This window comes from Ranitomeya variabilis, chromosome 2, assembly GCF_051348905.1.
Source record: "Ranitomeya variabilis isolate aRanVar5 chromosome 2, aRanVar5.hap1, whole genome shotgun sequence".
NCBI classification, from domain to species: domain Eukaryota; kingdom Metazoa; phylum Chordata; class Amphibia; order Anura; family Dendrobatidae; genus Ranitomeya; species Ranitomeya variabilis.
This window is the reverse complement of record NC_135233.1, coordinates 1,068,824,312-1,068,852,029: the sequence shown is the minus strand read 5'-3', so window position 1 is coordinate 1,068,852,029 and position 27,718 is coordinate 1,068,824,312. Positions and strand designations below refer to the sequence as shown.

General features: G+C 43.7%; 2 protein-coding genes across 3 annotated transcripts in view; both read left to right on the top strand.

Annotated features, from left to right (window-relative positions):
- TDRD6 (tudor domain containing 6) overlaps window positions 1-2,926 on the top strand; it is a gene marked incomplete at its 3' end in the record, with an annotated part of 81,826 nt that extends 78,900 nt beyond the window's left edge. Inside the window, exon 7 of the mRNA XM_077281796.1 lies at window positions 669-2,926. Coding sequence (XP_077137911.1) covers window positions 669-2,926 — 2,258 coding nt within the window. The remainder of the gene's footprint in view (window positions 1-668) is intronic.
- LOC143808661 (uncharacterized) lies at window positions 2,924-23,134 on the top strand. 2 transcript variants are annotated; one of them, XM_077291556.1, is made up of 6 exons: window positions 2,924-3,035; window positions 6,704-6,778; window positions 14,445-14,564; window positions 15,544-15,636; window positions 17,721-17,819; window positions 22,719-23,134. In XM_077291556.1, exons 1-6 carry the CDS (start codon window positions 2,927-2,929, stop codon window positions 22,805-22,807), a joined length of 585 nt encoding a protein of 194 aa, XP_077147671.1. In that variant the 5' UTR covers window positions 2,924-2,926; the 3' UTR covers window positions 22,808-23,134. The 2 variants fall into 2 exon arrangements, with proteins under 2 accessions (XP_077147671.1, XP_077147672.1); XM_077291557.1 differs by lacking the exon at window positions 14,445-14,564.
- The last annotated feature ends 4,584 nt before the right edge of the window (window positions 23,135-27,718 follow it).

Genomic DNA, 27,718 nt, shown 5'->3' with positions numbered 1-27,718 from the left:
ATTGATTGCAGATATTTATTCCAAAGGGAGTGCCAACAATTTTGTCCAGACCATTTTGGGGGTTTTGTGTGAAGTGGTGTCCAATTTTCCTTTTTTTCATGTTTTTCCAATACACATAATGGAAATACACGTGTATAACAAAACATTTGTAATTGCAATGATTTTCTGTTAGAAATACATCAATTTCTGGAACAATTTCAAGGATGCCAACACTTTTGGCGATGACTGTATCTGCCCTTTCTAGAAGTCGGTTTGGACTGCATTTGGAAATTAACTTTCTCGTTGCATGCTTGGGAGGACACCTCTCCAGCCCTGTTCATAATTTTCCTGTCCCGGTCAGTACTGACTTCCTGTAATTATTGTATTTTCCTCTCTTGGTTTAATACATGTTGGTTCCTGGCTGTTTATTATTACAGAAGTTTTATTTTTTGTGGTTGCTTTCATACTGGTTTTGGCTGTCAACTGACCTGTCTAGTCTCCTAGGAGAGAGTATAGCCAACCAGGTGGCGCCAAAACTTTATTTTATTTCAGTGTTAAAGCTTCTAGTGGCAGGGTGTATACCCACGGTCCTATGGTTCCCAATGTATTCAATGAAAAATGGATTTAATGAGGAGTACAAAAATCCTATTTTTGCATGTGAACATTGAGCATTTTTGTATATTTTCCAGATGAAACAAAGCAAGAATTTGGCTTGAAGGAAGCGGTTTATGAGCCCAGTGAATGCCATATGGAAAGTAAAGCCCTCCTTACCACCATTGCTGTATTAGAAAGCACAGAAACACCCCATAGCAACAAATGGATGGAAAGGTCCGCATTTAGTGAAATCGCTGTAACTAGTGAAGAGCTGAATGAATGTACGAACACCCACAGAAGTAAATCTTTAGACAAAAACATTGAAGGCTTGGACAAAGTTGGAGAGGTGGCTCTCAGCATAGCGACTCAAGAAGGCACAATGATGGAAACCATCAAAATTAAAAACAAGGAAAACATCACAAATGAAAAAGTTGAAGTAACTGACACATTTTTAGCCATTGATGCTTACGAGGAAGGCAAGGCCACCATACCCTGTGAAGACATTACCAAAGATATTGTAGATAGCAAGGTGTCTGCAAAACTTCTAGAGATTGTACCTGAAGATGTTTTTATTTTACAAGATGAACCCATCCAAGAAGATATTGAAGACTACAGTGGGCTGAGTATCTGTGCTGATGATGTGCTTCTGGTTTCAGATCATGTAGACGTGGTCAAAATGGAAGACTCTTTTGTTAGTGTAGCTGGGACATTAGATGAAAAGGGTCCATCTAGTGAAGATTTCAGAGACATTGAATCAAGCCGTGCCGAAGACTTAAGTCGACATGAAGATACAGGATCTGGTGAGGTATCTACTGAATATTTTTTGACTATAACCAGTGAAAGTGAAGAGGATTCAACCAGTTTAAACATCACTGAGTGTGGAGAAATGGCAACTAAAGAATCTGAAAAAGCGATACCGGTAGATGAAGACACTGTACTTGGAGAAGGAGCGATTAAAGAAGCTGGAGATGCTGCCGTCGGCATACTGACCCAAGAAAGCACAATGATAGAAAACATTCAAATTGCTGATGAAATCGTACCTTTGTTGATAGGAGATGTCCACAATATGGAAAACACCATCGTTGCTATTGAATATGACAAGGAATACCAGGTAGCCATTCCCAATGAAGACATTACTGGAGAAGATATTGTAGACAGCATGGTGTCCGCGGAACTTTTAGAAATTGAACCTGAAGGTGTTTTGAGTTTAAATGATGCTGCCATCCAAGAAGGTGTGGAAAGCTATGGTGGGCTAAATATCAGTCAAGATGATATGCCTCTGGTTTTAGGTCACGTAGACCTGGCCAAACTTGACCCTAAGATTGAAAACACCATCGTTGCTATTGAATATGACAAGGAAAACACGGTAGCCATTCCCAATGAAGACATTACTGGAGAAGATATTGTAGACCGCATGGTGTCCGCAGGACTTCTAGAGATTAAACCTGAAGGTGTTTCGAGTTTAATTGATGCCGCCATCCAAGAAGGTGTGGAAAGCTATGGTGGGCTAAATATCAGTCAAGATGATATGCCTCTGGTTTTAGGTCACGTAGACATGGCCAAAATTGACCCCAAGATGGAAAACACCATCGTTGCTATTGAATATGACAAGGAAAACAAGGTAGCCATTCCCAATGAAGACATTACTGGAGAAGATATTGTAGACAGCATAGTGTCTGCAGGACTTCTAGAGATTGAACCTGAAGTTGTCTCAAGTTTAATTGATGCCGCCATCCAAGAAGGTGTGGAAAGCTATGGTGGGCTAAATATCAGTCAAGATGATATGCCTCTGGTTTTAGGTCACGTAGATATGGCCAAAATTGAAGACTCTTTTGACAGTGTAGCTGGGACTGAAGGTGAAGCAGGTCCAGGTAGTGAAGATTGTGTAGACTATGAGACAATTTATGCTGAAGTCTTCAGTGGACAAGAAGAGACAGTATCTGTTGAGGTATCTATTGAATATGCAATGAATATAACTTACGAAGACTGTGGACAAGGTGAACAGGATTCAGTCAGCTTCGACATCACTGAGTGTGGAGATATGACAACTAAAGAATATGAAGAAGGGATTCAGGTGGATGGAGACATTGTACTTCGAGAAGGAGTGATTAAAGAAGCTGGCACAAGCTTTGAAGAGTTTGAGTCTACCATTGTTGAAGGTTCACTGACTGACTTCAGCCAAGATTTTGTGGCTAGCGGAAGTGAAGAACTAGTATCTGGTGAAGACATGAAACTCAAAGACATATGTGAAAAGTTTGTAGCCAAAGAAGAACTAGAAAGAGAAGCTGCATCTTTCGAGGATTTCATATCTGAATCTCTGTCTGCAAATGACCACGAAGAGCTTCATGGATTCATGGAAAGTGGCAATCATGTTGTGGATTGTGGTAGGGGTGAATTCACCCAGAGTGAACAACCAATACCAGCAGATAATACCGATATGAAACTGCAAGAAGCAGATCAAGGTATTTGAATCAAATAATTTTATACCTTTAGGCTGTTAGACGATATTACAGCCTCAAACAGTAGTGATTGGAGTGACAGGCCACTGCCAATCTCTATATGTATAAAATAGGTTTTTTTCTTATTAAATAAAATTAAAAATCTAAAAGTTAAAATAGTCATCGATTTTGAAAATAAAACGAGCATATTTGGTATTACCCAATTCGTAAAAGAAAAAAAAAATTGTCTTATGAAATAAAACATTATTTATCATGTATAATAAACACTGTAGAAAAGAAAGACAAAATTGCCATTTTTAGCCACCTCACCTTCCTGAAAAAAAAAATGGAAAAGGAGACTATCTAAAAGTCATAGCTACACCAAAATGATTCCAATAAAAGCTACAACTACTACAACCAAAGTAATTGCACAACTTTATATACGAGTCTCAGATATCAGCACAAACCAAATTTAAAAAAAAAAAATAAAGTTCTGAATTTTTGAAAAGCAGTATGTGTATACTGTAAATATACAGTCATATGAAAAAGTTTGGGCACCCCTATTAATCTTAAGCTTAATGTTTTATAAAAATTGTTTTTTTTGCGACAGCTATTTCAGTTTCATATATCTAATAACTGTTGGACACAGTAATGTTTCTGCCTTGAAATGATGTTTACTGTACTAACAGAAAATGTGCAATCTGCATTCAAACATAATTTGACAGGTGCATAAGTATGGGCACCCTTATCATTTTCTTGTTTTAAATACTCCTACCTACTTTTTACTGACTTACTAAAGCACTTTTTTTGGTTTTGTAACCTCATTGAGCTTTGAACTTCATAGCTAGGTGTATGCAATCATGAGAAAAGCTACTTAAAGTGGCCACTTGCAAGTTGTTCTCCTGTTTGAATCTCCTCTGAAGAGTGGCATCATGGGCTCCTCAAAACAACTGTCAAATGATCTGAAAACAAAGATTATTCAACATAGTTGTTCAGGGGAAGGATACAAAAAGCTGTCTTGGAGATTTAACCTGTCAATTTCCACTGTGAGGAACATAGTAAGGAAATGGAAGAACACAGGTACAGTTCTTGTTAAGGCTAGAAGTGGCAGGCCAAGAAAAACATCAGAAAGGCAGAGAAGAAGAATGGTGAGATCAGTCAAGGACAATCCTCAGACCATCTCCAGAGAGCTGCAGCATCAACTTGCTGCAGATGGTGATGGATGCATCGGTCAACTATACAGCGCACTGTGTTTTTTTGCCGCCATGCATAACGCCTTTTTGTATTACCAAACAACTCAATCTTGGTTTCATCAGTCCACAGGACCTTCTTCCAAAAAGAAATTGGCTTCTCCAAATGTGCGTTTGCATACCTCAGCCGACTCTGTTTGTGGCGTGCTTGCAGAAACGGCTTCTTTCGCATCACTCTCCCATACAGCTTCTCCTTGTGCAAAGTGCGTTGTATAGTTGACCGATGCACAGTGACACCATCTGCAGCAAGTTGATGCTGCAGCTCTCTGGAGGTGGTCTGAGGATTGTCCTTGACTGATCTCACCATTCTTCTTCTCTGCCTTTCTGATGTTTTTCTTGGCCTGCCACTTCTGGCCTTAACAAGAACTGTACCTGTGTTCTTCCATTTCTTTACTATGTTCCTCACAGTGGAAATTGACAGGTTAAATGTCTGAGACAGCTTTTTGTATCCTTCCCCTGAACAACTATGTTGAATAATCTTTGTTTTCAGATCATTTGACAGTTGTTTTGAGGAGCCCATGATGCCACTCTTCAGAGGAGATTCAAACAGGAGAACAACTTGCAAGTGGCCACTTTAAGTAGTGTTTCTCATGATTGCATACACCTGGCTATTAAGTTCAAAGCTCAATGAGGTTACAAAACCAAAAAAAGTGCTTTAGTAAGTCAGTAAAAAGTAGGTAGGAGTATTTAAAAGAAGAAAATGATAAGGGTGCCCATACTTATGCACCTGTCAAATTTTGTTTGAATGCAGATTGCACATTTTCTGTTAGTACGATAAACATCATTTCAAGGCAGAAACATTACTGTGTCCAACAGTTACCAGATATATGAAACTGAAATAGCTGTTGCAAAAAAAACAATTTTTATAAAACATTAAGCTTAAGATTAATAGGGGTGCCCAAACTTTTTCATATGACTGTATATGTGTGTGTATATTGATATATACACTACTCACAAAAAGGGATATTTCAGATGAGATTTATGGAAAACATAAAAAGTTTACACTACAGTGATATTTTATCACGAAAGTAGGGCATTTAAGTAGAAGCATGCCATGGTGATTTCCTCATGTGAAAAGTTTATTGAAACAAAAGTCAACTTGTCATGTGGCCTTGAGCATCAATTACAGCTTGACGACAACGTCTCATGCTGTTCACAAGTTGTGTTATTGTCTGTTGGGGCATGGCATACCTCTCTTCTTGAAGGGTGGCCCTCAGATCATTGATGTTCTCGGGTACAGAGTTATGAGCCTCTACACTGGCTCAGCTGATCCCATAGGTTTTCTATGAGATTCAGGTCTGGAGAAAGTGCAGCCACTCCATTTGAGGTCTCCCAGTCTCCAGCAGCCGTTCCCTAATGATGTGCGCATTGTTGTCCATGAAGATGAAATTAGGCCTGTGTTCGTGCAGAGGCTCAATGACTGGATTAATGATGTTATTCCAGTAGTAGGGGCTTGTCACTGAACCATTCACAAAGTGTAGGACAGTTCTGTATTGACTAGACGCACCTGCCCCCACTGTTACACCACCACTACGAAAGACTTGTCTGGGAACAACAGTGGCTGATACATAGCGCTCTCCCTGATGTCTCCAACATTGTTGGCTGCCATCAGTTCTGTTCAGCGTGAATCGACTTTCATCAGTGAACAGCACTAGAGCCCATTGGTCCCCCTAGTCCAGCATAGATGCACCCTGACCCATGCAAGACGATGACGCCTTTGCCTGGTGGTGTGGTCAGATACCATTGCAGGTCATCTAACTTTCAGACCACCACGCTGCTGTGAATGGTCTGATTTGACACTTTGGTGAATTGTTAGGTGTCGTCTTGGTCTCATGATGTCAAAACGTGAACAGCATTGTAACACTATTGCCAGCCCTCCTGCATGACTCCCCTTCCATGCAGGGACACTGACATACTAATATAGGTCCACCTCACCGTAATAGACATCCTTAGGTGTTCGGAGAACAGGAAACGCTGCGTCAGGGCGTAGAGCGATCACATAAGCAGGAGAAAATCCAGCTCAACGAACTTGTGAACAAACTTCTTTCTTTGTTCACCCAAAGAGATCAGTGGAGGATAAAACAGAATACAAGATGTAAGTTACATGATAAGCGAATCGACGCGTTTCAGGTGACTGAGCACCCATAGTTATTTTGGGTGGAGTTTTTAATAGTCTCTTATTACTTTTTTTTTTCATGGAAGTGAGGTGACCAAAAATGACAATTCTGATGTTTTCTTTTTTTTTGTTTGTTTTACAGTGTTTACTGTGAAAGACTTGATTGTTGGTGCCTGTTGTATGTATTTTTATTTTTTTATTCATTTATTTGCATCTTCTTGCAGGAAGCTAAAGTATTTTGCATGTTTTGTTTTGTTTTAAGCTTTTACTGTTTAATTGCAGAATATAGTTGAGCAGGTACATGTGAATGATTATCTCCCCTGCAGAGCAAGCATCGGCTGGGATCACTGCAGAGGATGTGTTGGAGTTGGCCGCTAAGGTTGAGACGACAGAACGGGATGGTGAGTCTGCTAGCATCTGTCCACTCCATGCTTGTTCTTGGATTTAATTCCAGCTGGTCAATACAAATTACATTCTTCATGGTTAAGTGTGAGTGGCTTCTCGGTGGACTTTAGGCTGTTAGAAGAACTTAAGTACGTTTTGGCGATTTTGGGCTTGATGAGGGAGTGAAAACTGCAGTGAGCAGCAATATAAACCACTGGCTTTACTAACGTGACAGAACGGCTTCTGCTAAAGAGCTCTCTGTCACCTACAGCACTGTCCTCCGAGGTGACAAGCCCCTTCATGATATTTCTCCCCTCCTAAATCTTCCCCCATCGCCTATTAATGTAACGTTACAGAGTAGGGGGCTAAATGCTGAGGAGCAGAAGGCAGAATAGTCACCACCACTCTGACTCCATAACTGCAAAGTCCTCTGGTATTAACATCGGCAAAAACACTGCATCCCTGCCAGGAGCTTCATGGTCGAGCAGCTGCGTGTTCAGCCTTACATCACCAAGCACAATGTGTCGAGTGTCTGATGGCATGGTGTAAAGCCGCCACCACTGGACTCTGGAGGAGACGTGTTCTGTGCAGTGACAGATCATACGTCTCTATCTGGCATCATATGGAAGACTCCAAGTTCGGTGAATGCCAGGAGAACGTTACCCACCTTACTGGGTTGTGCCTACTGTAGTTTGGTGTAGTAGGATAATACTATGATCTATTTTTCAGGGGTCGGCCTCGGCCCCTTAGTTCCAGTGATGAGAAATCTTAATACTTCAGCACAAGACATTGTGGACAATTAGCTTCTAGCTTTGTTGGAAAAATTTGGGAAGGCCATTTTCTGTTCCCCATGACTGTGCACAAGGTCCATGCAGATATGGAGGGGGAGAGAACATGACCGTCCACACAGAGCCTGGACCGTGGCCAAATCGAATGCCTTTGGAGCGGATTTTACTCCAAAATCCTTGTGAAGTCCCTTTCAAATATTTCTTTAGCAAGCTTCCTATTAATTTGTTGTTTTTGCACTTTTATTTTTTCCTCTACTTCTTCCAAGAGCCATATCTCTTTTAATTTTCCAGCCGTATGATGTCTTGTCTTTGCAGGACGAGTTGTAGTTTTGATTAACACGGTTATTTTTTCATATAATGTACTTAACGGGGGAAAAAAAATTCCTACAAGTATGAAATATACGAAAATCCGCCATTGTGTTCTTGGGTGTTCTTTGTGTGGTAAAAGTGATCCGGCAACACGATTCTCCACTTCAGTATGATTATGGCGATCCCAAGCTTGTGTAGGTCTTTTTTTTTAATTGTTTTTTTAGTTATTAATTTATTATAAATAACTTTGATTTGAGTCGCTGTACACAGGTCAGGAGTGGGTGTACGAAATGTTCTCATGGGGTGATCCTGCAACATACACGGCATATAATGTGAAAAAAAAATAAGACAGAAATCCAAATAATCACGCCTTTACCTCATTAAAAAAATATTTAAAATATACATGTGGTATTGCTTGCATCCAGAAAAGTAAGATCTATTAAAATATAAAAATAATTTACTCAATCACTTAGCCCCGTAAACAGAAAAAAAATTCAAAATGGCAAAATTGCGTTTGTCACCTCAAAAAATAAAGTAAAATGTGATCAAAGTATCACAATGCTATCGATTAAAAACATCTCAACCGCAAAAGATAAACCCTCACAAAACTCCATTGACCTTAACATGAAAACGCTAATGGTCTTACAAAATGACAACACAATCAAAAACTTTTTTTTCTCCTTTGCCACATTGGGGGACACAGGACCATGGTGTATGCCACTAGGAGGCCGACCCTATGTGAATAAAGAAATTAGCTCTTCTGCAATATACACCCACCGCTGGCTCCAGCGCGAAGCAGTTCATGCTTAATGTTCGTAGGAGGCACATTGGTCTGGTCTTCAGACCACAATTTTTTATTTTATTTTAATTTTTTACCTTTTACTATTGTTTTTCTGTGGGTTACAGAGGCGACGAATCCCTTCAGGGTTCCGATCTCCCCAAACCAACAACAGGCGGGAACGTGGAGTGTCGCCTCCACTTACCCCCTCCTGCACCGTTCAAGCCATGCGTGAGCTATTTTAGGGGTGAAGGGACTCTTCAGTGTACTGCTCTCCCCGCACCAGCAACAGACGGGAACATGGAGTGTCGCCTCCATGTACCCCCTTCTGCAGCCATGCTTACAGCCGGACAAATAGCCCTGTTCCATCCTGAGGTAATGAAACCCTAGGATACACAGAGGCACCGATGGCATCTGCGCGGCCCCCACTACATCACCACTGATGATGAGGGATGGTGGATTGTGGGTTCATGCACCGTCCATACTGCAGCCCCCTGACCTGTAGGCAGAGTGGTAGCTCTGCGTTTCTTCTCCTCCCACGAAGAGGTGAGTACCTGGGTGGCTAGAGGGCTCCTGCAGAGCGCGTCGCGGCACCCTGGGTGCAGTCCTGGAAATTTAGTCCCTGGCTTCGGCCTGTACTAGGCCACAGGCCGGTAGCGTCACCTCCTCGCTTGCGTCACGCCGGCGGCTCCGTCCACCTGCTTGGCACTTCTCCAGTGTGAGAGTGCCTTTCCTGACCCTGGCTGCTATTTTTACACATGGAGAGAAGCTGGATCATCTCTCACCTGCCGTCTCTTTGGGAGCCTTTCGTGACCGGATTCCCTACACTGCTGCAAGTGTGCTCTCATCTTTCACGGCGGATCCCTGGCACCGGGAGGAACGCTCACAGGGCCACAGGACCTGGGTAATAGATGTGCTGCTATATACTCACTGGCCCTTTTTTTCTGCAGAGCTGCATTGCCATATACTTTAGCCATTCTCTGCAGTATATTTTAAGTCAGGGGTACATTATGTCTCTCTCCAGAACATCCAAGAGGGCTAATAAAACACATACAGTGTTTTTCACCTCATATACCACCTGTCAGACTTCGTTGCCACCTGGACAGAATACTCCACTCTGCGAAGCCTGTGATCCCAAACACGCTCATGAGCCCCCCCCCCCCCCCCCCCCGCCACAACCCATCCCAGTGTACCTAGTTCCCTTGAGTGGGCTACCTCACTGTCTCAGTCCATGGCTTCTCTAGCTAAAGCGATTGAGTCCCTTCATGATCCCTCCATGGGTAGGTGCATCCGTCTGCCTGTTTTAGAGGGTTCCTCTACCACATGGGAACAGTCGGCCTGCAGGGGTCGCTCTGTCAAGATACACAGGCATTTAGAAAACGGACCCATAGCACGTCTCCCGGGCCTTCTCGTGCCTCGGCATCTGTGAGCTCCGTTTCTCGCTCTCCCTCACCAGGGGTTTGCAGCGAAAAGAGCTCTGAGTACAAGTCTGACGGGCCCCTCGACCTGGACTCGCCAGGTTATCTGGCATCAGTGGATAGTCTCATAGAGGCTGTCAACCAGACTTTAAAGGTTGACGAGGAATCTACCTCTATCCCAGACCACACGGTGTCCTTCAAAAAGACCAAATGCCTTCATAGGGTGTTTGCTAATCACCCCGAATTTCAGGACATAGTACAACGGCATAGAGAATGGCCGGAAAAAAACACTTTTCAGGGCAGAAGCCTCTTGAGGCGAGATACCCATTTTCATCTGATCTGTGTAAGCAATGGGCGGAATCTCTTTCGGTAGATCCACCTGTATCTTGCTTGGCCTCCAAAACCCTCCTATCCTTGCTGGATGGATCCTCCATTAAAGATCCCATAGACTGTCTGATTGAGAGCCCTGCCTGTTCTGTCTTTGAGGCCTCGGGTTCGGCACTCTCTCCCTCCTTTGCCGCGACATGGGTAGCCAAAGGCATAGTCTCCTGGGCAGATACTTTGAGTAGCACCATATAGGGTAGTGATCTTCCCCCGGAGGTAGTGGATCTGGCCAATCAGATCTCCTTGGCCAGGGATTATTTGGTAAACGCATCCCTGGATACGGCTAACTACTCTGTGCTTGCAGCCTCAAACACCGTCTCTATAAGGCGGAAACTATGGCTCAGGTAATGGGGAGCGGACTCTGCATCCAAGAAGTCCCTTACCTCCCTGCCTTACCAGAGCAGTCATTTGTTCGGAGAGAAGCTGGATCAGCTGATCTCTGACGCCACAGGAGGGAAGAGTAAATTCCTCCCCAGCAGACAGTTAGGCGACCCTTTCGCCGCCAGCAGCAGACACGTTTCCGGTCCTTTCGCACCAATCCGGTTGGTCTGCCACAGCAAACTCTTCCAGATCAGGGCGCTCCCCTCAGGGGGACAAGGGTCCCTAGGTCTCATATACGACCAACCAGTCCTGTAAGGGCCGATCCAAGCAGTCCAGATCTAAGGGACCCAGGTCCCATAAATTCTCGGCCAAATTACTCGTGGCATTATCTGGTCGACACCAGCAGAGTAGGCAGTCCCCTACTCCGGTTTCGCCATGCCTGGCTCTCTGTCGTTCACGACGATTGGGTCAGGGACCTGCTGTCCTCCGGATACAAAATAGAATTTGCAGCCCGTCCCCCGGCATGGTTCTTCCCCTCTCGCCCCCCCAAAACGGAAGCACAGGCACAGTCCTTTTACTGAGCCATCAATTCTCTTCGCCAAGACGGGGTCATTACTTCGGTTCCAGAAAATGAGAGGTTCAAGGGGTTCTACTCGAACCTATTCGTGGTTCCAAAGAAGGATGGAACGGTGAGACCCATTCTGGACCTAAAACACCTACACAAATTTGTCAAGGTCTGGAACTTCAGGATAGTCCCTCCGCTCTGTTATTTCCTCGATGGAGAAGGGGGAGTTCCTAGCATCCATCGACATCCGGGATACTTGCCATCATATCCTGATCTTTCCCACTCACCAGAGGTTCCTGCGCTTCGCTGTCCATGAGGAACATTTTCAGTTCACAGCCTTGCCCTTCGGTCTCACCACTGCTCCCAGAGTGTTCACAAAGGTCATGGTGGCCGTCATGCCCATTCTGCACTCTCGGGGCATGGACATTTTGCCTTACCTAGATGACCTACTGATCAACGGGCTGTCCCTCCAAGCCTGCGGGGAGTGCGTTCGTATTACGTTGGATACACTTTCTCACCTGGGCTGGCTGATGAACTTGAACAAGTCTTCGCACCAAAAAACAGCATGAACCGCACCTCTAAAAATCATACGTTGATCTAAAGCCGCTAGGCAAAATTTATATAACTGAACATGAGGTTCTTAGTTTAACATTCTGATCAGACTGTATGAAGCCCACTGCCACGTCACGGCAAATCTTGTAGTGGGTCCTATCGCTCTAACGGAGCGGAGCCTTGCATTGACCACCACCACAGCGGCAATGCACCAGCAGTCTTCCCCCGTCCCAGCTCAGCAGATTTTATTTCTAGGCATGACCCTGGACTCCTCCCGAGGGTTGGTGATTCTCCCTCAAGACAAGGTCTTAGCCCTTCAACAGTGAGTCCACGTACTTTATCGCCCAGGTCCTCACTCCATCCGATTCGGCATGAGGATCCTGGGCAAGATGATGGCAGCAATGGAAGCCGTTCCCTTCGCTCAGCTGCACCTCTGTCCTCTGCAACATGCGCTTCGGGCAGCCTGGGACAGGAGCCCCTTCTCCCTCGACCGGCTGTGCCGCCTGTCAGTGTGGGTCAGACAGGCGCTCGGGTGGTGGACATTGCGGTATTCCCTCAATCAGGGGAAATCTTTCTTCTGGTTCAATGGCTGGTGTTCACTACTGACGCCAGTCTCCTCGGCTGGGGAGCTGTCTTCCGTCACCACACTACCCAGGGGCGCTGGTCTCTTCGGGAAGCGCACCTTCCGATCAATGTACTGGAGATTTGGGCAGTCCGGTTGTCCCTGGGGCGGTTCCATCATCTTCTGGAGGGGCGCCCCGTCCGGATTCAATCGGACAATGCCACGGCTGTGGCATATGAGTCATAGGGGGGCACCCGCAGCAGGGCGGCAATGCGAGAGGTGATTCACATTCTCCGCTGAGCCGAAAAGAACCATTCTGTCATTTCAGCAGTTCACATCCCGGGCGTGGAAAACTGGGCAGACTTCCTCAGCCACCAGGGTCTCCCTATCTGGAGATCTATCTTCGCTGGGGGACTCTGGCGTTTAATTTCGAAGCCATCAGATCCACGTCCGAAGTCCCAGAGTTCGTAGCTCAGTCCCGGGATCCAGAAGCCATCGGGGCAGACGCACTGGTCCTTCCATGGCGTCAGTTTCATCTTCCATACATATTTCCCCCGCTTCTGTTGATCCCGAAGGTCATCAGGAAGATCAGTGCGGAGGGTGTTCCAGTGATCCTAGTCGCTCCAGACTGGCAACGCAGGGCGTGGTATGCGGAGTTGGTGCAGCTCGTTGCCGATGTTCGCTGGCAGCTGCAGAATCGACTAGATCTGCTCTCCCAGGGTCCAATTTGCCACCGGAACTCAGGGGCCCTGTGTTTAACGGCTTGGCCATTGAATCCTTGGTCCTAGCCCAAGCTGGTTTCTCCCAACCGGTGGTTTGCACCATGATCAGCGCCCGAAAGCCTTCATTAGGGTGCATCTATCACCGCACTTGGAAAGCCTTTTTCTCATGGTGCAGAGCTCGCGGTTGTCTTCCTCTTGCCATCTCCATTCCAACCATTTTGAAGTTCCTCCAGACCGGTTTGGATTTAGGTCTGGCGCTTAGTTCCCTCAAGGGCCAGATCTCTGCTCTATCCGTTTTGTTCCAGCGCAGGATTGCTTCCAATCTACAAATGAGGACTTTCATCCAGGGAGTCTCCCATGTGATTCTTCCCCTATAAAATGCCGTTGGATGCCTGGGACCTTATCTTGGTCCTGGGTGTTCTACAGAAGACGCCTTTCGAGTCTCTGCAGGACGCCTCGCTGACCTACCTTTCCTGGAAGGTTGCCTTTCTTGTAGTGGTGACGTTAATCAGGCGGGTCTCGGAACTTCCGCGGATGCGGGCCTGGGTAGACGAATCTTGCAGGCTGCTGTAGTGCATCTCTAGACAGTTGGTACATGGGGTCTGATCCGTTATGTTGTTTTCCCACCGAGAGACTGTTTTAGGACGCCCCATGGTCCTGTGTCCCCCAATGTGGCGAAGGAGAAACAGGGATTTATGTGTACTCACCGTAAAATCCTTTTCTTCGAGCCACTCTTTGGGGGACACAGCACCCAACCTTTTGGCTATATTTGTTCTTTGGTTTGACATGTTGTACCTGTATTTGATGGTTATGATCTCCTACTGCTTTGTCACTGAACTGGTTCGGGCTGGAGCCAGTGGTAGGTATATACTGCAGAGGAGGAGCTAATTTTTTTATACTCACTTAGTGTCAGCCTCCTAGTGGCAGCAGCATACACACCATGGTCCTGTGTCCTCCAGTGAGTGACTCGGAGAAAAGTATTTTACGGTGAGTACACAAAATTCCCTGTTTTTCTTTTTCTTTTACAAATTTTTGCCTTTTTTTTATCACTAATAGTTGAAAAAAACCACTGGACTAGTTTGGTATCGGAGAAGTTTCGGGGCTGCTCGTCCTACTCTGGGGAACGAAGGGCCTCTTGATCTCAGCAATATTTTTGCTGATTGAGGGGTTTTATCGATTGCAAGAGTTAATCTTGGGACCTTTAATATACCCATCGTGGAGAAATGGAGTGATGTGTGACATTTAGGCCCAGACATCCAGCGTTTCCATGATCTGGTCCCGCAGGTAAGCAGCCAGACAGCTTCAGCAAGTACAGAGAGTGCCCCAAGTTACTCGAGAGTATGGACAGCATATACGAAAGCGACCATAATGACCCCCTGGAGGAGACGGACAGCGAGAGCGAAGGTGATTTGTGATACTGGGCAGAGACCGCTACATTTTCACACTACTTATTTGCCAACTACGAACGCTGCTGCTTAAAGGAGTTATCTGGGGCTTTGCTTATTTTTACATATGGGGCGAAGAACTTACAGGCAGATAAAATAAATCTACCCGCCTGGTCTGCCCGGCACAGATCTCTGCCAGCTCAGATTGGTCACAGACTTCTTCCGCCAGTGATTCTGCAGCTTCCACTGACATTATGTCAACACAGCAGCTTCTCTTCCGGTTTTCTCTGTCATTGGAGTGTCATGCTGATTAACAGCCAGAACTGCAAGGATCCGGCTGTCAATCAGCATGATGTCAGCAGGGATGCCCCCCGTCAACAGAGCGGAAAAGGAAGAGCTGCTCTGTTGACATCTTGTCAAATGAAGCAAAATTGCCAGCAGGAGCGGTCCATGACTTTACCTGCCTGTAAGTTCTTGGCCCTATAGGACAAAATAGCAAAGTCTCGGATAGCCCCTTTAACCATTTAGATGCTGTTGTCAGTCACTGACAGTGGCATTTAAATGGCTAGGTTGTTTTGGCAGATAGCCATACGCCATTGTGTGGAGGAACATGAAGATAGCATTCATCACTAGTCCTTTGCTGGTTTTACTGCCTAATGCCCCCTGATGAACCGCTAGACTCTGAGGTGAAGCGCATTGGAACGTTTTGTTTTTATTTAAAAGGGACAAGATGCAAATGAAAATACATAATGGGGATCTTGCATTCATCCTTTATATTTAGTAATGCTTACAGGTACTTGCTTTCTACCAGTGATGCTGATACTATGTTGCAGCACACATTTTTGTAGATCACCTTTATCATACACTCACTACTGTAGAAAGGAATCAATCAGGGCAATACTAGGGAAACCACTGCTGGGGTGCCATATCGCAATTTAAGATGCCCTCCTTCCTTCTGGTTGCATGCAGAATTATAGCATGATGTTGTATTTTCTCAGAGTGTCACGGCCCAGGAGGCTTCACTAAAGTTCAGCTCTGGAGCTACTTCAGCGAGCCAAGATTTTCTGTCAGAGAAAATGAAGAGCCTGAAGGTAAGAACCTCCCTTCCCATAATTATGGAAACATTATGGGGAAAGTTGGAAACATGTACAGTTGCAAGCAGTATTATTCAACTCCACACCACCTTGGTAAATGCTGATTATTATCTAAATTTCCAAACTTTTTGCTCTTTGCAATAAACCAATCCAATATAACAACGTAAATAGCTCAACACAATTTAATATAACAAGTAGTTTCTGGACATTCATCACAAAATGCCACTTTTACTGACTACTGCAGGCTCAGAATTATTCACCCCCCTCATGTCAACCATCTTGAGTACTTAGTAGAGCTTCTCTGGCTTATATGACTTGCTGCAAACGTGACACAGCCATACACCAGTCTCTGGAAGTTTTGCTTCACTGGAGGCATCTTCAAGCTACCGTCCTGCTTCATCCTAGACATTACCAAGTCTCCACCATGCTTCGCTGTGGTTGTTACTGAGCCACCACCATGGTTCACTGCAGGCATGACCGGGCCACCACCATACTTCACCTCAGGTGTTTCCCAGTCACCACCATGCTTCACTGCAGTCATTGCCAAGTTACTGCCATTCTTCACTGCAGGTGTTATTGAGCCACCGCTGTGCTTCACTGCAGGCTGGTTGTTCTTTTCATTGTAGGCTTCATTCTTCCTCTACCAGACATAACACTGATAGACCTTCAGCTTTTAGAATGCACCTTACTCGGGAAGTCTGCCAGAAGTTGGTGTCTGGCTACACTTCACATGTGCATCAGGTCATAACAGCTGGTGGGTACTATTAAATGAAAAAAGCAGGATGAGTCCAGCTGATAAAAAAGCTTGTCTTTATTCCAAATTCGTATAAAATAGTGACATGGCACCCATATGTGCAGCTACACGTTTCGAACATGAGCTGTGTTCTTTGTCAAAGCTTTGACAAAGAACACAGCTCGTGTTCGAAACGCGTAGCTGCACATATGGGTGCCATGTCACTATTTTATACGAATTTGGAATAAAGACAAGCTTTTTTTATCAGCTGGACTCATCCTGCTTTTTTTTTTTTTCATTCAACGCTCAAGTGGTCCGCTTGGAGTCCGTGCTGTTACACACCGAGGTGGTAAGCTGGCTATTTCTTTCTCTACTATTAAAGACGCTTGTTAATGAAGTGAATCACTTTTGAGACTGCAGTAGTCCGTATTAGTGGCATTTTGTGCTAAATTTAGAGAACCACTTATGTTAGTTGTGTTGCATTATTTACATTGATTGGTTTATTGCAAATAGCAAAAAGTTTGTGAGTTTTGCAAATAAACAATATGAAATAAGGGGAGGATGGCAGTGGTGAATATATTTTTAGATTGCAGATTAAACTAATAAGGGTCCGCTTGAAGCTAAAATCTATGCTGATGTTTGTAGGTTCCTTGCACTACAGCACTAGTTCATTGGGGAGTCCCAACAAAATTACTGACCATGCAGATTTAATGTTGACTCTTAGGTCCCCCATCACGGTTTGCAGGAAAATTTCACCTGCTCATTTACACATGCTGAATGCATCCATTAAACGACCAGCGATGAGCTATATGCAAGCTGATCGGCGCTCAGTTATTGGCTTGTTTAGACCTCCCAACAAATGTTCTTTGCACAAAGAATGATCGTTAATATGATAGTTGTGTTTGTGTAGATAATGATGTTATCGGCAGCACATGGCCCTTTTACACAGGTCAATGTGCTGCTCAGAGCGAAGGTTTTTATGCCAGCTCGTTATTCAATTGATGGCCTGCCTAAATGGACCTTAATTCTGCTATAAATAAAGTATCAGGTTGTTGGATACTATGACAGGATTACTTTTCTCTGAGAATAAAGCTGTACACATCCGTCTATGGGCTGTCTGCAGATCTGACCCTTACTACGCAGCCTCAGAGGCATGTATAAATATTTTGACGTCAGGCCGGTAGACCCACGGGACCGTCCTTACATCACGGTGGTTACTCGCACCGTAAAGCATGCATAAAACCGGCCTTAGGTGTTAATTTCAGATTTGTTGTACTCCTGATTGCCCTGCGTTATTAATACTGCTACACAGCAGTGCACCCTATAGTGTAACATATCTTCTCTGCAGATATTGAGGAGTGTGGGGAAAACACTTTAATTGAGAGCATATCCCAAACTGACGATTGTGATACAGAAGAAAAAGATTTAGGTGACCACCGAGGTCAAGGTAAGTGTGAACAATGCTGTGCAGAACCGCCACTCGGGAACCTGATAAAGTTGAGTGACGGCTTCTGTGGTTGCAGTAATAGAGGCCATATTGATTGGCACTTAGTTTTTTATGTGTGCCTCTTTTTGAGGATCACAGTCTCAGTTATAGAAAATATCATATTGGGTTGATGTGCAGAAGGAAGCACTGGAAAATAATGTCGCAATATAGAGTCTTACCCAGTATCGGATGGAGGAAGACACAGCAGGGATGTGCATACCTGGCAGGATTGTATTTCCACAACACTGTACGGGCTGAATTACGAGCGTCTGCTGCAGATCCACGGAGCGATATTCATTGGTAGATACAGTGATGAACACAGGGGTAACAAATGTTTTGAATTTTTGACTCTTAGGCGCCATCTCTCACCATCCACTACTGCTTTGAACACGGGGCGACCATCATTTTATAGACAATCATTTTGACTATCTCATTACTTGCACCTTTTTTACTTGCACCTATTTAGCATATGATTAGTTATGCAGATTCTTGTCAGGTCACTGCATTGTTACTGTTTTGCTCCTGGTGGTGGAAAAATCTTTTTCTTCTGGAATACTACAAAATACAACTTGTTCTCACATTCCCTAATAGCTCAGCGTATTATTAGGTTGCTTCCGCAGCAAAAAGTCACCTGTTCAAATCGAGGAGCATCCATGAAGATTTCCCAGGAAACGAGAAACCGCATCATACAGCTCATCGATGGTGGTCTGTCGGCCAAGAAATACTCCACAAACTGTACTTGGGGAGAAAATAGCTAGAAGGTTGGAGGAGTGTTTAAACTAGGGATTGGGGGGAGGGTATTCAATTTATAGGAGGGGAAGATAGTGCAGATAGAGACCTGGGCACAAATAAGAAACTTGGGGGTGGCGGTGGCGTTAGAACAGTTAATAATTTAAGAAAGAATAGAGGTACAGAGAGATACATAAAGTGCATGTATACTAATGCCAGAAGCCTCGCCAACAAAATGGACGAATTAGAACTAATGTTGTTGGAACATAATTATGACATGGTGGGGATATCTGAGACGTGGCTGGATGAGAGCCATGACTGGGCTGTTAACTTGCAGGGCTATAGTCTGTTCAGAAATGACCGTACAGATAAGCGAGGGGGAGGGGTGTGTCTGTATGTAAAATCTTCCTTAAAACCCATCCTGCGTGATAATATAGGTGAATTTAATGAAAATGTAGAGTCCCTGTGGGTGGAGATAAGGGGAGGGGGAAAAAATAATAAATTACTGATAGGGGTTTGTTATAAATCTCCAAAAATAATGGAAGCAGTGGAGAATATCCTCGTAAAGCAAATAGATGAAGCTGCGACTCAAGGAGAAGTCATTATTATGGGGGACTTCAACTACTCTGAAATAGATTGGGGAACAGAAACCTGCAGTTCCAGCAAAGGTAATCGGTTTTTGACAACTATGAGAGACAATTACCTTTCACAACTGGTTCAGGACCCAACAAGAAGGGGGGCACTGCTAGACCTAATATTAACCAACAGGCCAGACCGCATATCAAATATAAGGGTTGGGGGTCACTGGGGGAATAGTGATCACAAAATAATAAGTTTTCGTGTCTCCTTTAATAAGATGTGTAGTAGAGGGGTGACAAGGACACTAAACTTCAGGAGGGCAAATTTCCAATGGATGAGAGAGGATCTTGGTGCAATTAACTGGGACGATATCCTGAGACATAAAAATACACAAAGAAAATGGGAGACGTTTATTAGCATCCTGGATAGGACCTGTGCACAGTATATACCGTATGGGAATAAACATACTAGAAATAGGAGGAAACCAATATGGCTAAATAGAGCTGTAAGGGGCGCAATAAGTGACAAAGAGAAAGCATTTAGAGAATTAAAGGAAGTAGGTAGTGAGGAGGCATTAAATAAATACAGAAAATTAAATAAATTCTGTAAAAAGCAAATCAAGGCAGCAAAAATTGAGACAGAGAGACTCATTGCCAGAGAGAGTAAAAATAATCCCAAAATATTCTTTAACTACATAAATAGTAAGAAACTAAAAAATGATAGTGTTTGCCCCCTTAAAAATAGTCTGGGTGAAATGGTGGATGAGGATGAGGAAAAAGCCAATATACTAAATGACTTTTTCCAGGCGTTGGCTGGAGTTGGCTAAAAAGTACGAAAAGTGGACAGTAAAAGATTAGAAACGTGTGATTTGTAGCCATGAGGAAAAAGTCATTAGACTAGGCTCTGATAGATGCAAATGGGTCTGGAAGAAACAAGGGAAAAGAGGCCAACGGATCAAGAAATTAAAGGAACTGTCAAGTTTGGTGGACGATCCCTGATGATATAGGGTTGTTTCACAGCCAAATGCATTGCATACTTGACAAGGAACGATGGTGGTCTCAATGCTGAGCTATAAGTGAGTATCCTACAAGATGAGTTACTTTATACGCTCGAGTACTATGGGTATGAAAGGGATGACGGTATTCCAGCAGGATTACAATCCGAAGCATACGTTGAGATTGGCAAGCAAATAGTTAAATGACAATGAAGTATAAGTGCTGGATTGGCCCTCAAAGTCCCCAGACCTCAACCCAATCAAATGCTTGTTGCTGGAGTTGAAGAAAAAGCTATATACATACTCAAATGAGGCGACTGCTATGCAACTTTGGGAATGTGTAGAAGAGACCTGGGATCAGATTTCGGTGGAGACATGTATGAATCTAATCAAGAACATGCCCAAAAGGAGTCGGGCAGTGGTAAAAAACCAAAGGTGGATTTACAAATACTAACAAAATAATAAAAAATTGGATTTTTCGAAGCAAAACAGTAACGATGCAGCGACATGACAAAAGTCTGCATAACTAATCACATGCTAAATAGCTGCAAGTCAAATTTAGGTATGAGATATCCAAGATGATTGTCTAAAATGATGATAGTCTTGTTCGAAGCAGCAGTGGATGGTGAGATATGGAGCCTGAAAGTCAAAAGTTCCAAACATTGTTTCCTTTTGCTCGTCACTGTAATTGGAGATGTGGATCTTCACTGCTCTGCCGGGGGCACTAGTGGATTCCTCGGTGCATATGATGAAAGTATCCAGGAGGCGAAATTATTGACTGCGTTCTTTATTGGTCAATGCTTTTCAAAGTATACAGACTTCTTCATCAGGAAAAATCGCACTCTGGATGTGGTTTGTCCTCATGAAGAAGTTTGTGTACTTCGAAACACTTTGACCACTAAAAACCTCAGTCAATTATTTTGCTTCCTGGAAACTTTCATCATATGCACCAAGGAATCCATTGGTGCCTCCAGCAGTGCAGTAAAAATCCATATCTCCATTTATCTACTATAATGGGTTGATGAATATAGTGTATATAACATTTATTTCTATATTTGGGACCTGTACACACTAACTGTTAATGTTAATAAAATATTTTGGTTCTTAATGATTAGATATTTTTATTTTTTTACTTTTTCTGCGCTGTGTGGTGATTTAATGGTTTAAAGGGAATCTGTCAGCAGCTTTTGCTATGTAATCTGAGCACAAAATGATGTACAGGCAAAGAGCCTGATTCCAGGGATGTGTCACTTGCTCAGTAGTTTGCTGTAGTTTCAATACAATCTGTATTTTATCAGCAGAAGATTATCACTGCAGGACTAGATGTCCCATGCCAGGCAGTCCAGCTAATCTGTAACCCCTCCCCCACCACTGATTGGCTCCTTGCTGACCGTGTACACAGGAAGCTGCAAATCAGTGATGTGAGTTATACAGAGGTCAGCACAGCTACAGCAGAAAAAGCTGGGATTATGTCAAAACTGCAGCAAGCAGCCCAGTAAGTGACACAAAGCTGGAATCAGGACTCAGCCCCTACATCATGCTAATGTCAGATTACATAGCAAGAACCTGCTGACAGATTCCCTTTAATGGTCCTTACTTACCAAAATCATTTTTGCTCTGTTTTGTTTTTTTTTCCTTTTTTTAGTTTTATTAAAGGTAAACTGTACAAGTGAAAAAATATAGCATAGTTACTTCAGAAAGTTTTATTCTTTACATTTAGAAATTCACAGTACAGGGAATTTATATGCACCGTAAAACACACAGACACCTTGGGTATAGGCTACTTCCATCGCGGCTGATGCTAAGCTCCAAAATAGCAGAAAGGGGGATCGAAAGGGTGGAAGAAAGATGTAGAGACTGGTAGAGTCACGAGGCCTGAATAACAGTGAAATTGTGGAGGATGGATGGGTAGAAAAATGGCAAGACAATATCCTCATTTACATGTTAGGAAGAAACGACCTTGGTTAGGATTGATAGAACGATATGAAGCACCACCTTGTCTTGGAGGATTAGGTAATCGGAGCGACATGTCAGCGCTGCTAGTTAATCGACTGGAAGGTATTGATATACACAAGGTAGACCAACTTCACACTTGGCAGAACAAGAGTACATTAGAAAGCATAGTGGACCAGGTAATATAGAAAGCGACCCAGTCGCGGTGTTAATTGGAGACCATGTCATAAAATGTTAGAATTGCAAAGGACCTCCAGGTTCATCAAGAAGCAATGTGTTGGCCGGGAATCGAACAAACCCGGGTCAACTGCTTGGAAGGCAGCTATGATGACCATTATACCCCCAACGCCTGTCGCCTTGTCGTACCTGTCATGAACCAAAAGGAAGCTTGGGTCTTGCAGAACGGGATAAAACCTGATAAGAGGAACACTCCTTAGACATTCGATCTATATTTTTCTGTTTTCAGCTTCTCTTTTGGGACCTCAGCTGACCACTCATCTTGCTACTGCTAATTGGCAGAAGCTTTAGTTTACACTTTACCTTTATTATACTTGTGTGAAACTGACTTTTTTTATGTTTATTTCTTTGGACTGGTTTTGTTGCAGCTACTGAATCCCAGAGAGATGTCACAGAGTCTATCAAAGCAGAACCGTCCCCTGAAACAGCGGCAGCTGCAGAAGAAGGAAATAAATAAGCTTTGAAGACCACTATCACAAGCTACAGAAAATGTGTTCCCGGATTCCTTCCTGTGATAGAATTTCTTAGTTTAGATATAAGCCCTTGGTTAGATGCCACATATCTGACTGCCGTTTTCTTGCACCTTGTACTTTTCTTATAGTTTGTGTTTATTTTTCTTTGATATTTAGTCGTCCCTGTAATTAGCACTTAATAGGATCAGAGAAGATCCTGCGATCCTTCTTGATAAGAACACCTGACTTTTGCTAGTAAAATGCCTTAAAGAAAATGGAGATTTGAGGCTCTGTAGATTTTGTGTTGTATTTAATTAAAAAGATGTTATTTCAGTAAAGTTGTGTTTTAGATTTAATCATTGGATCTGTGAAGAACATGTACTGCGGCCATTAGTATGTCCAATCCTCTCCCACAACATTGCATGCCTGAACCATAGGCATTAACCTATTCTGACATTGGATTGGAGATGAGCAACTCAATTCCATGCAAATCAAATTTGTCGAATTTTATGAAATGTACAGGTCCTAGTGAAGGCACAAGATTGCATCATTAAGAGAAGGCTCACATGACCATTTTCCTGTAACAATTATAAAAACTTGATTCCAGCTCACCTAGTTGCCCTATGCTTATCCACCTGGGGCTCAGACACCGGCCTCGCCCTTGCCTCACATCAAGGAAAATAGAAAAAATTGGAGTTAGGCTCAACAGGACTGGATTTACCTTTTCTTTTTCTTTTTCAAAATAGTGCAATCGAAAAGCGTCGACTGGGTCATGTCGACCATGTAAATTTTTCTTTTGTATGCACTGTAATATCTTTTGAAAAAGAAAAGGAAAATCCAGTCCTGTTGAGCCAGACTTCATTTTTTTCTATTTTCCTGTAATGCTTTCCAGACATCACATCACATGGTATAGTGTAGCTAGTTCAGAAGGGACTATCGAAGCATGTATAAAAGTTGAGGCAAGGAATGCAGCAGCCTTGTTAGGGTGATTCAGTAGAGAGAGAGGATGTCAGAGCTTACAGCTCAGTCATAAAAGTAGGAAGAGAATGTCTTAATATATTGGATTGGTACTTTATACACAGTGAGTCTCTCTATTGCTTCAATAACCACGTGTGTATGCTGCTAGTATCTTGAAATTAGAAAAATAAAAAAGTCTCCTCAGCAAGATAAATCCACCAACTGGCTCAAAGCAGTTTTAGCTTAGTGTCAGTACGAGGAAGACCCGTTTTTACCCTTAGTTTCCTTTGTTGTGTTGTATTCATTTTTTCCTTTTGTTTTTCACATTCTTCTCCTCGGGCCATAGGGTGTAACCACTCACCTTGTCTTCCCAACTAACAGACTGAGAGAACAGTGTGGTCTGATCCACATCGTACTATCTCTGGTCTGTGAAGCAGGATCCCTAACATCAAAAGTATCTCGGGGCCGCCATGGTGTATGGCCCTTGTCACCCCATCCTCATCCTGCTTGTTTTCCATAGCTAGACGGTGCCAGAAGGAAGACCTTTTTCTCAGTGACCCCACCAGAGGCTCCTTATGCTGTCTTATCCACTCTCTGGAACCAAGATAGTTCAGGAAGGAAGATGTACCCATCTCCGCTACCCCTCATCTGGCTTGGGCTCCTGGTGCTGTCTTCTGTACTGTGAAGAAGGAGCCGGTATCACGTCCAGACCAGGTACCTCCTTCCTTCAACAGGTTCTCCTGAAGGAAATTTGGTTAGCCTGGCTTGAATTGTTTGCTACAAACCCATGCTGGCTCCGGTTAATTACTGTATTCGTATCAAAGTACTTACATATATGCTGTTTAATAATTTGTTCAAGGATTTTTCCTGGTCAAATAGTAAGACTCACTGGCCTGTCAGATCCTGGCTCCATCTTCTTGCCTTTTTTGAAGATGAGGACAACATTTACCCTTCTCCAATCTTCTGGCTACTGTTTCTGCAATTTCCTCTGTTACCTCCTTAAGCACCTGAGGATGTAATTCATCTGGACCAGGAGACATAAATTCACTTAAATTAGCTATGTGTTCCCTCACCATCTCTCTGTTTATAGATAGTGTGGATTGTTTTATTCCTTCGATGGCACCGTGAAGATCAGTTGATGTTACAATTGCTTTCTTAGGGAACACAGATGTAAAGTAGGAATTTAAAAGTTGGGCCTTCTCAACATCATTTTTGACCACTTTCACCCTTTTAATCCTGTAGCATTTTTGACTCTTCCCTTGATCCTAAGGTAGCGCCAGTGTCCAACCTATAGTTGTGTGAAAAAGTGTTTACCCCCTTTCTGATTTTCTATTCTTTTGCATGTTTGCCACACTTAAATGTTTCAGATTACCAAATTCAAATAGATGAAGATAACAGAAGTAAACACAAAATGCAGTTTTTAAATTAAGTATTTTTAAGGGAAAAAGAAATCCAAACCTACAGGGCTCTGTTGGATTGCCCCTTAAGCCTAATAACTGGTTGGGCCACCCTTAGCAGCACCAACTGCAGTCAAGCATTTGCGATAACTGGCAATGAGTCTTTTACAACACTTTGGATGAATTTTGGACCTCTTATCTTTGCAGAATTGTTGTAATTCAGCCACATTGGAGGGTTTCCAAGCATGAACCGCCTTTTTAAGGTCATGCCACAGCATCTCAGTTGGATTAAGGTCAGGACTTTGACTAGGCCACTCCAAAGTCTTAATTTTGTTTTTCTTAAGCCATTCAGAGGTGGACTTGCTGGTGTGTTTTGGATCATTGTCCTGCTGCATAACCCAAGTGCGCTTCAGCTTGAGGTCATGAACAGATGGCCGGATATTATCATTCAGGATATTTTGGTAGACAGCAGAATTCATGGTTCAATTTACCACACCAAGTCTTCCAGGTGGCTGCTATTGTTTATCTTGAAAATTGTGCTGTATTTCCGCTCCTTACCACTGGAGGTTGCTGTTGTGTTCTGCCTGTTTTGCAGATTTTGAAGCTGTGGAATCTATCTTGTTTCCTGTTTGGACCTACTTAAAGCCACATAGATCCCTCACTCATTACTTAATTATTACTGTGTCTAGCAGTTAGTCTAGTTCCACATTCTTCATCTCCTGCACTTTTTTTTTTGCTCAGATTGTTCTCTCTTCTTTCCGGATTGTTTACTGGTGGTAGTGGAAAGGACAATGATGGGGGTGATAGGGGAGGAGGAAATGATGGAGGTGGTGGAATAGGCAATGATACATGTATGTGTGTGTGGATATATATATTTATATATTCGTAGCTTTGTCGCCATAAAAGGAGGAGGCCCCAGACACATTACTTGCACAGGGGCCCCAAGCTGTCAGTGTCTGCCCCTGGGCTGTGCCTTGTGTCTTTAATTAAATGTGTGCGCCGCCGTCACTCTGTACCTGGCTCCTCCTAACTCCTCCTTTATAGTCCTGCTCTGCTCCCGCTTGAACTCTGGCTGGATTTGCATAAGGATGCCACGCCTCCTGGCTGACATAGCTTTCCAGTGAGAGAGAGCAGTGTATGCTGGGCCCGGCCGGAAGTAGTTGCAAATGTGAGGGCGGCTACCGGCTGTTGGAGGCGGAGCGTGAGGAGCTGAGGCTGTGTGGAAATGCAAGACGGTGAGATGGGCCTGGAGGTGAATTTTTTTTATGGGGGGGTGGAGGGGCCCTATTCAGACTTTTGCTATGGGGCCCCATGATTTCTATGTACGCCCTTGCTTCTACAAGTGTTTTTTTGCTTGTGCTCCAGCCACTGGATTCCAGCATTGATACACCAGTATCGAAACAACGTGGGATGATGGGCTGCTTATGACAATTTGCTTTTGCCAATAAAAATCATCTAACTACTTGACATACTAGCTTTTGTTCCTACAGGCCGATAATTTGGAGTGAGCGTTCATTCAGCAATGCTCAATTCTTCTAAATGTACCTTTTAAGATTTGTTCATGGAAGATTGCAACTAAAACAAACATGTCAGGAGAGCAGACAGTTCAGCTTTACCAAACGAACTATTAGGCCATGTTCACACGTTGCGGTTTTTACCGCCGATCCGCAGCAGTTTCCCATGCGGTGTACAGTACCATGTAAACCTATGGAAAACCAAATCTACTGTGCACATGCTGCGGAAAAAAAACGTGCGGAAACGCAGCGTTGTTTTTTCCGCAGCATGTCAATCCTTTGTGCGGAACTGCAGCGTTTCTGCACCCATAGATTTGCATTGTGTCAGCAAAACCACAGATAGAAAAAAGATCAGCGGTTTTGCTGCGGATTTGTGTGTCAAAAACGCTGCAGTGGGAAGTGATGTCAGGCGGGAGGAAGTGTGTGGGCGGAGTGGAAGTCGTAAGTCACCTTCATGGAGTCCTATCGTCGCATGGGGATTGATGTCGTGCGTGATTGATTTGGTATGTATGTGTGTGTGTCTGTATGTGTGTGAAGTCTGTCTGTCTGTGTGCGTCTGTCCCCATGCGACGATACATCAACTTAGTACAATTAGGTCGCACTATGGGACTACTGCTCCTATCTGGTATTAGGATGGGAGAGTAGTCCCTGTGTCCGGCGACTCAGTACAATTGCAAGTAAAACACATAAAACATACATCCATGTAACATACATGACAGACATTACATACACCATATAACATAGAATACATACTCACCATACAGCACATAGAGGTACGCGAAGCCCTTGGTCCCCTAGGAAAAAGTCCCCAAAAAATAAAACAAATCCATACTCCGTGTCCGCAGATATCCCAACGAGTGTCCCACGCCGATCGGTTGCTCTCCGGCGATACACTACCAGGAGCGAAGCTCCTAGCAGGGTATCGCGTAGTTTACCGGAGTTTTGCAGCTCCGGTCTCTAGTTTTACGGCACTAGAGCTGCGTGAGAAATTTCCCACGCAGCAGTGCCGTAAAGCGAGAGTCGAAGTCAATGAACTCCGGTAAACTCT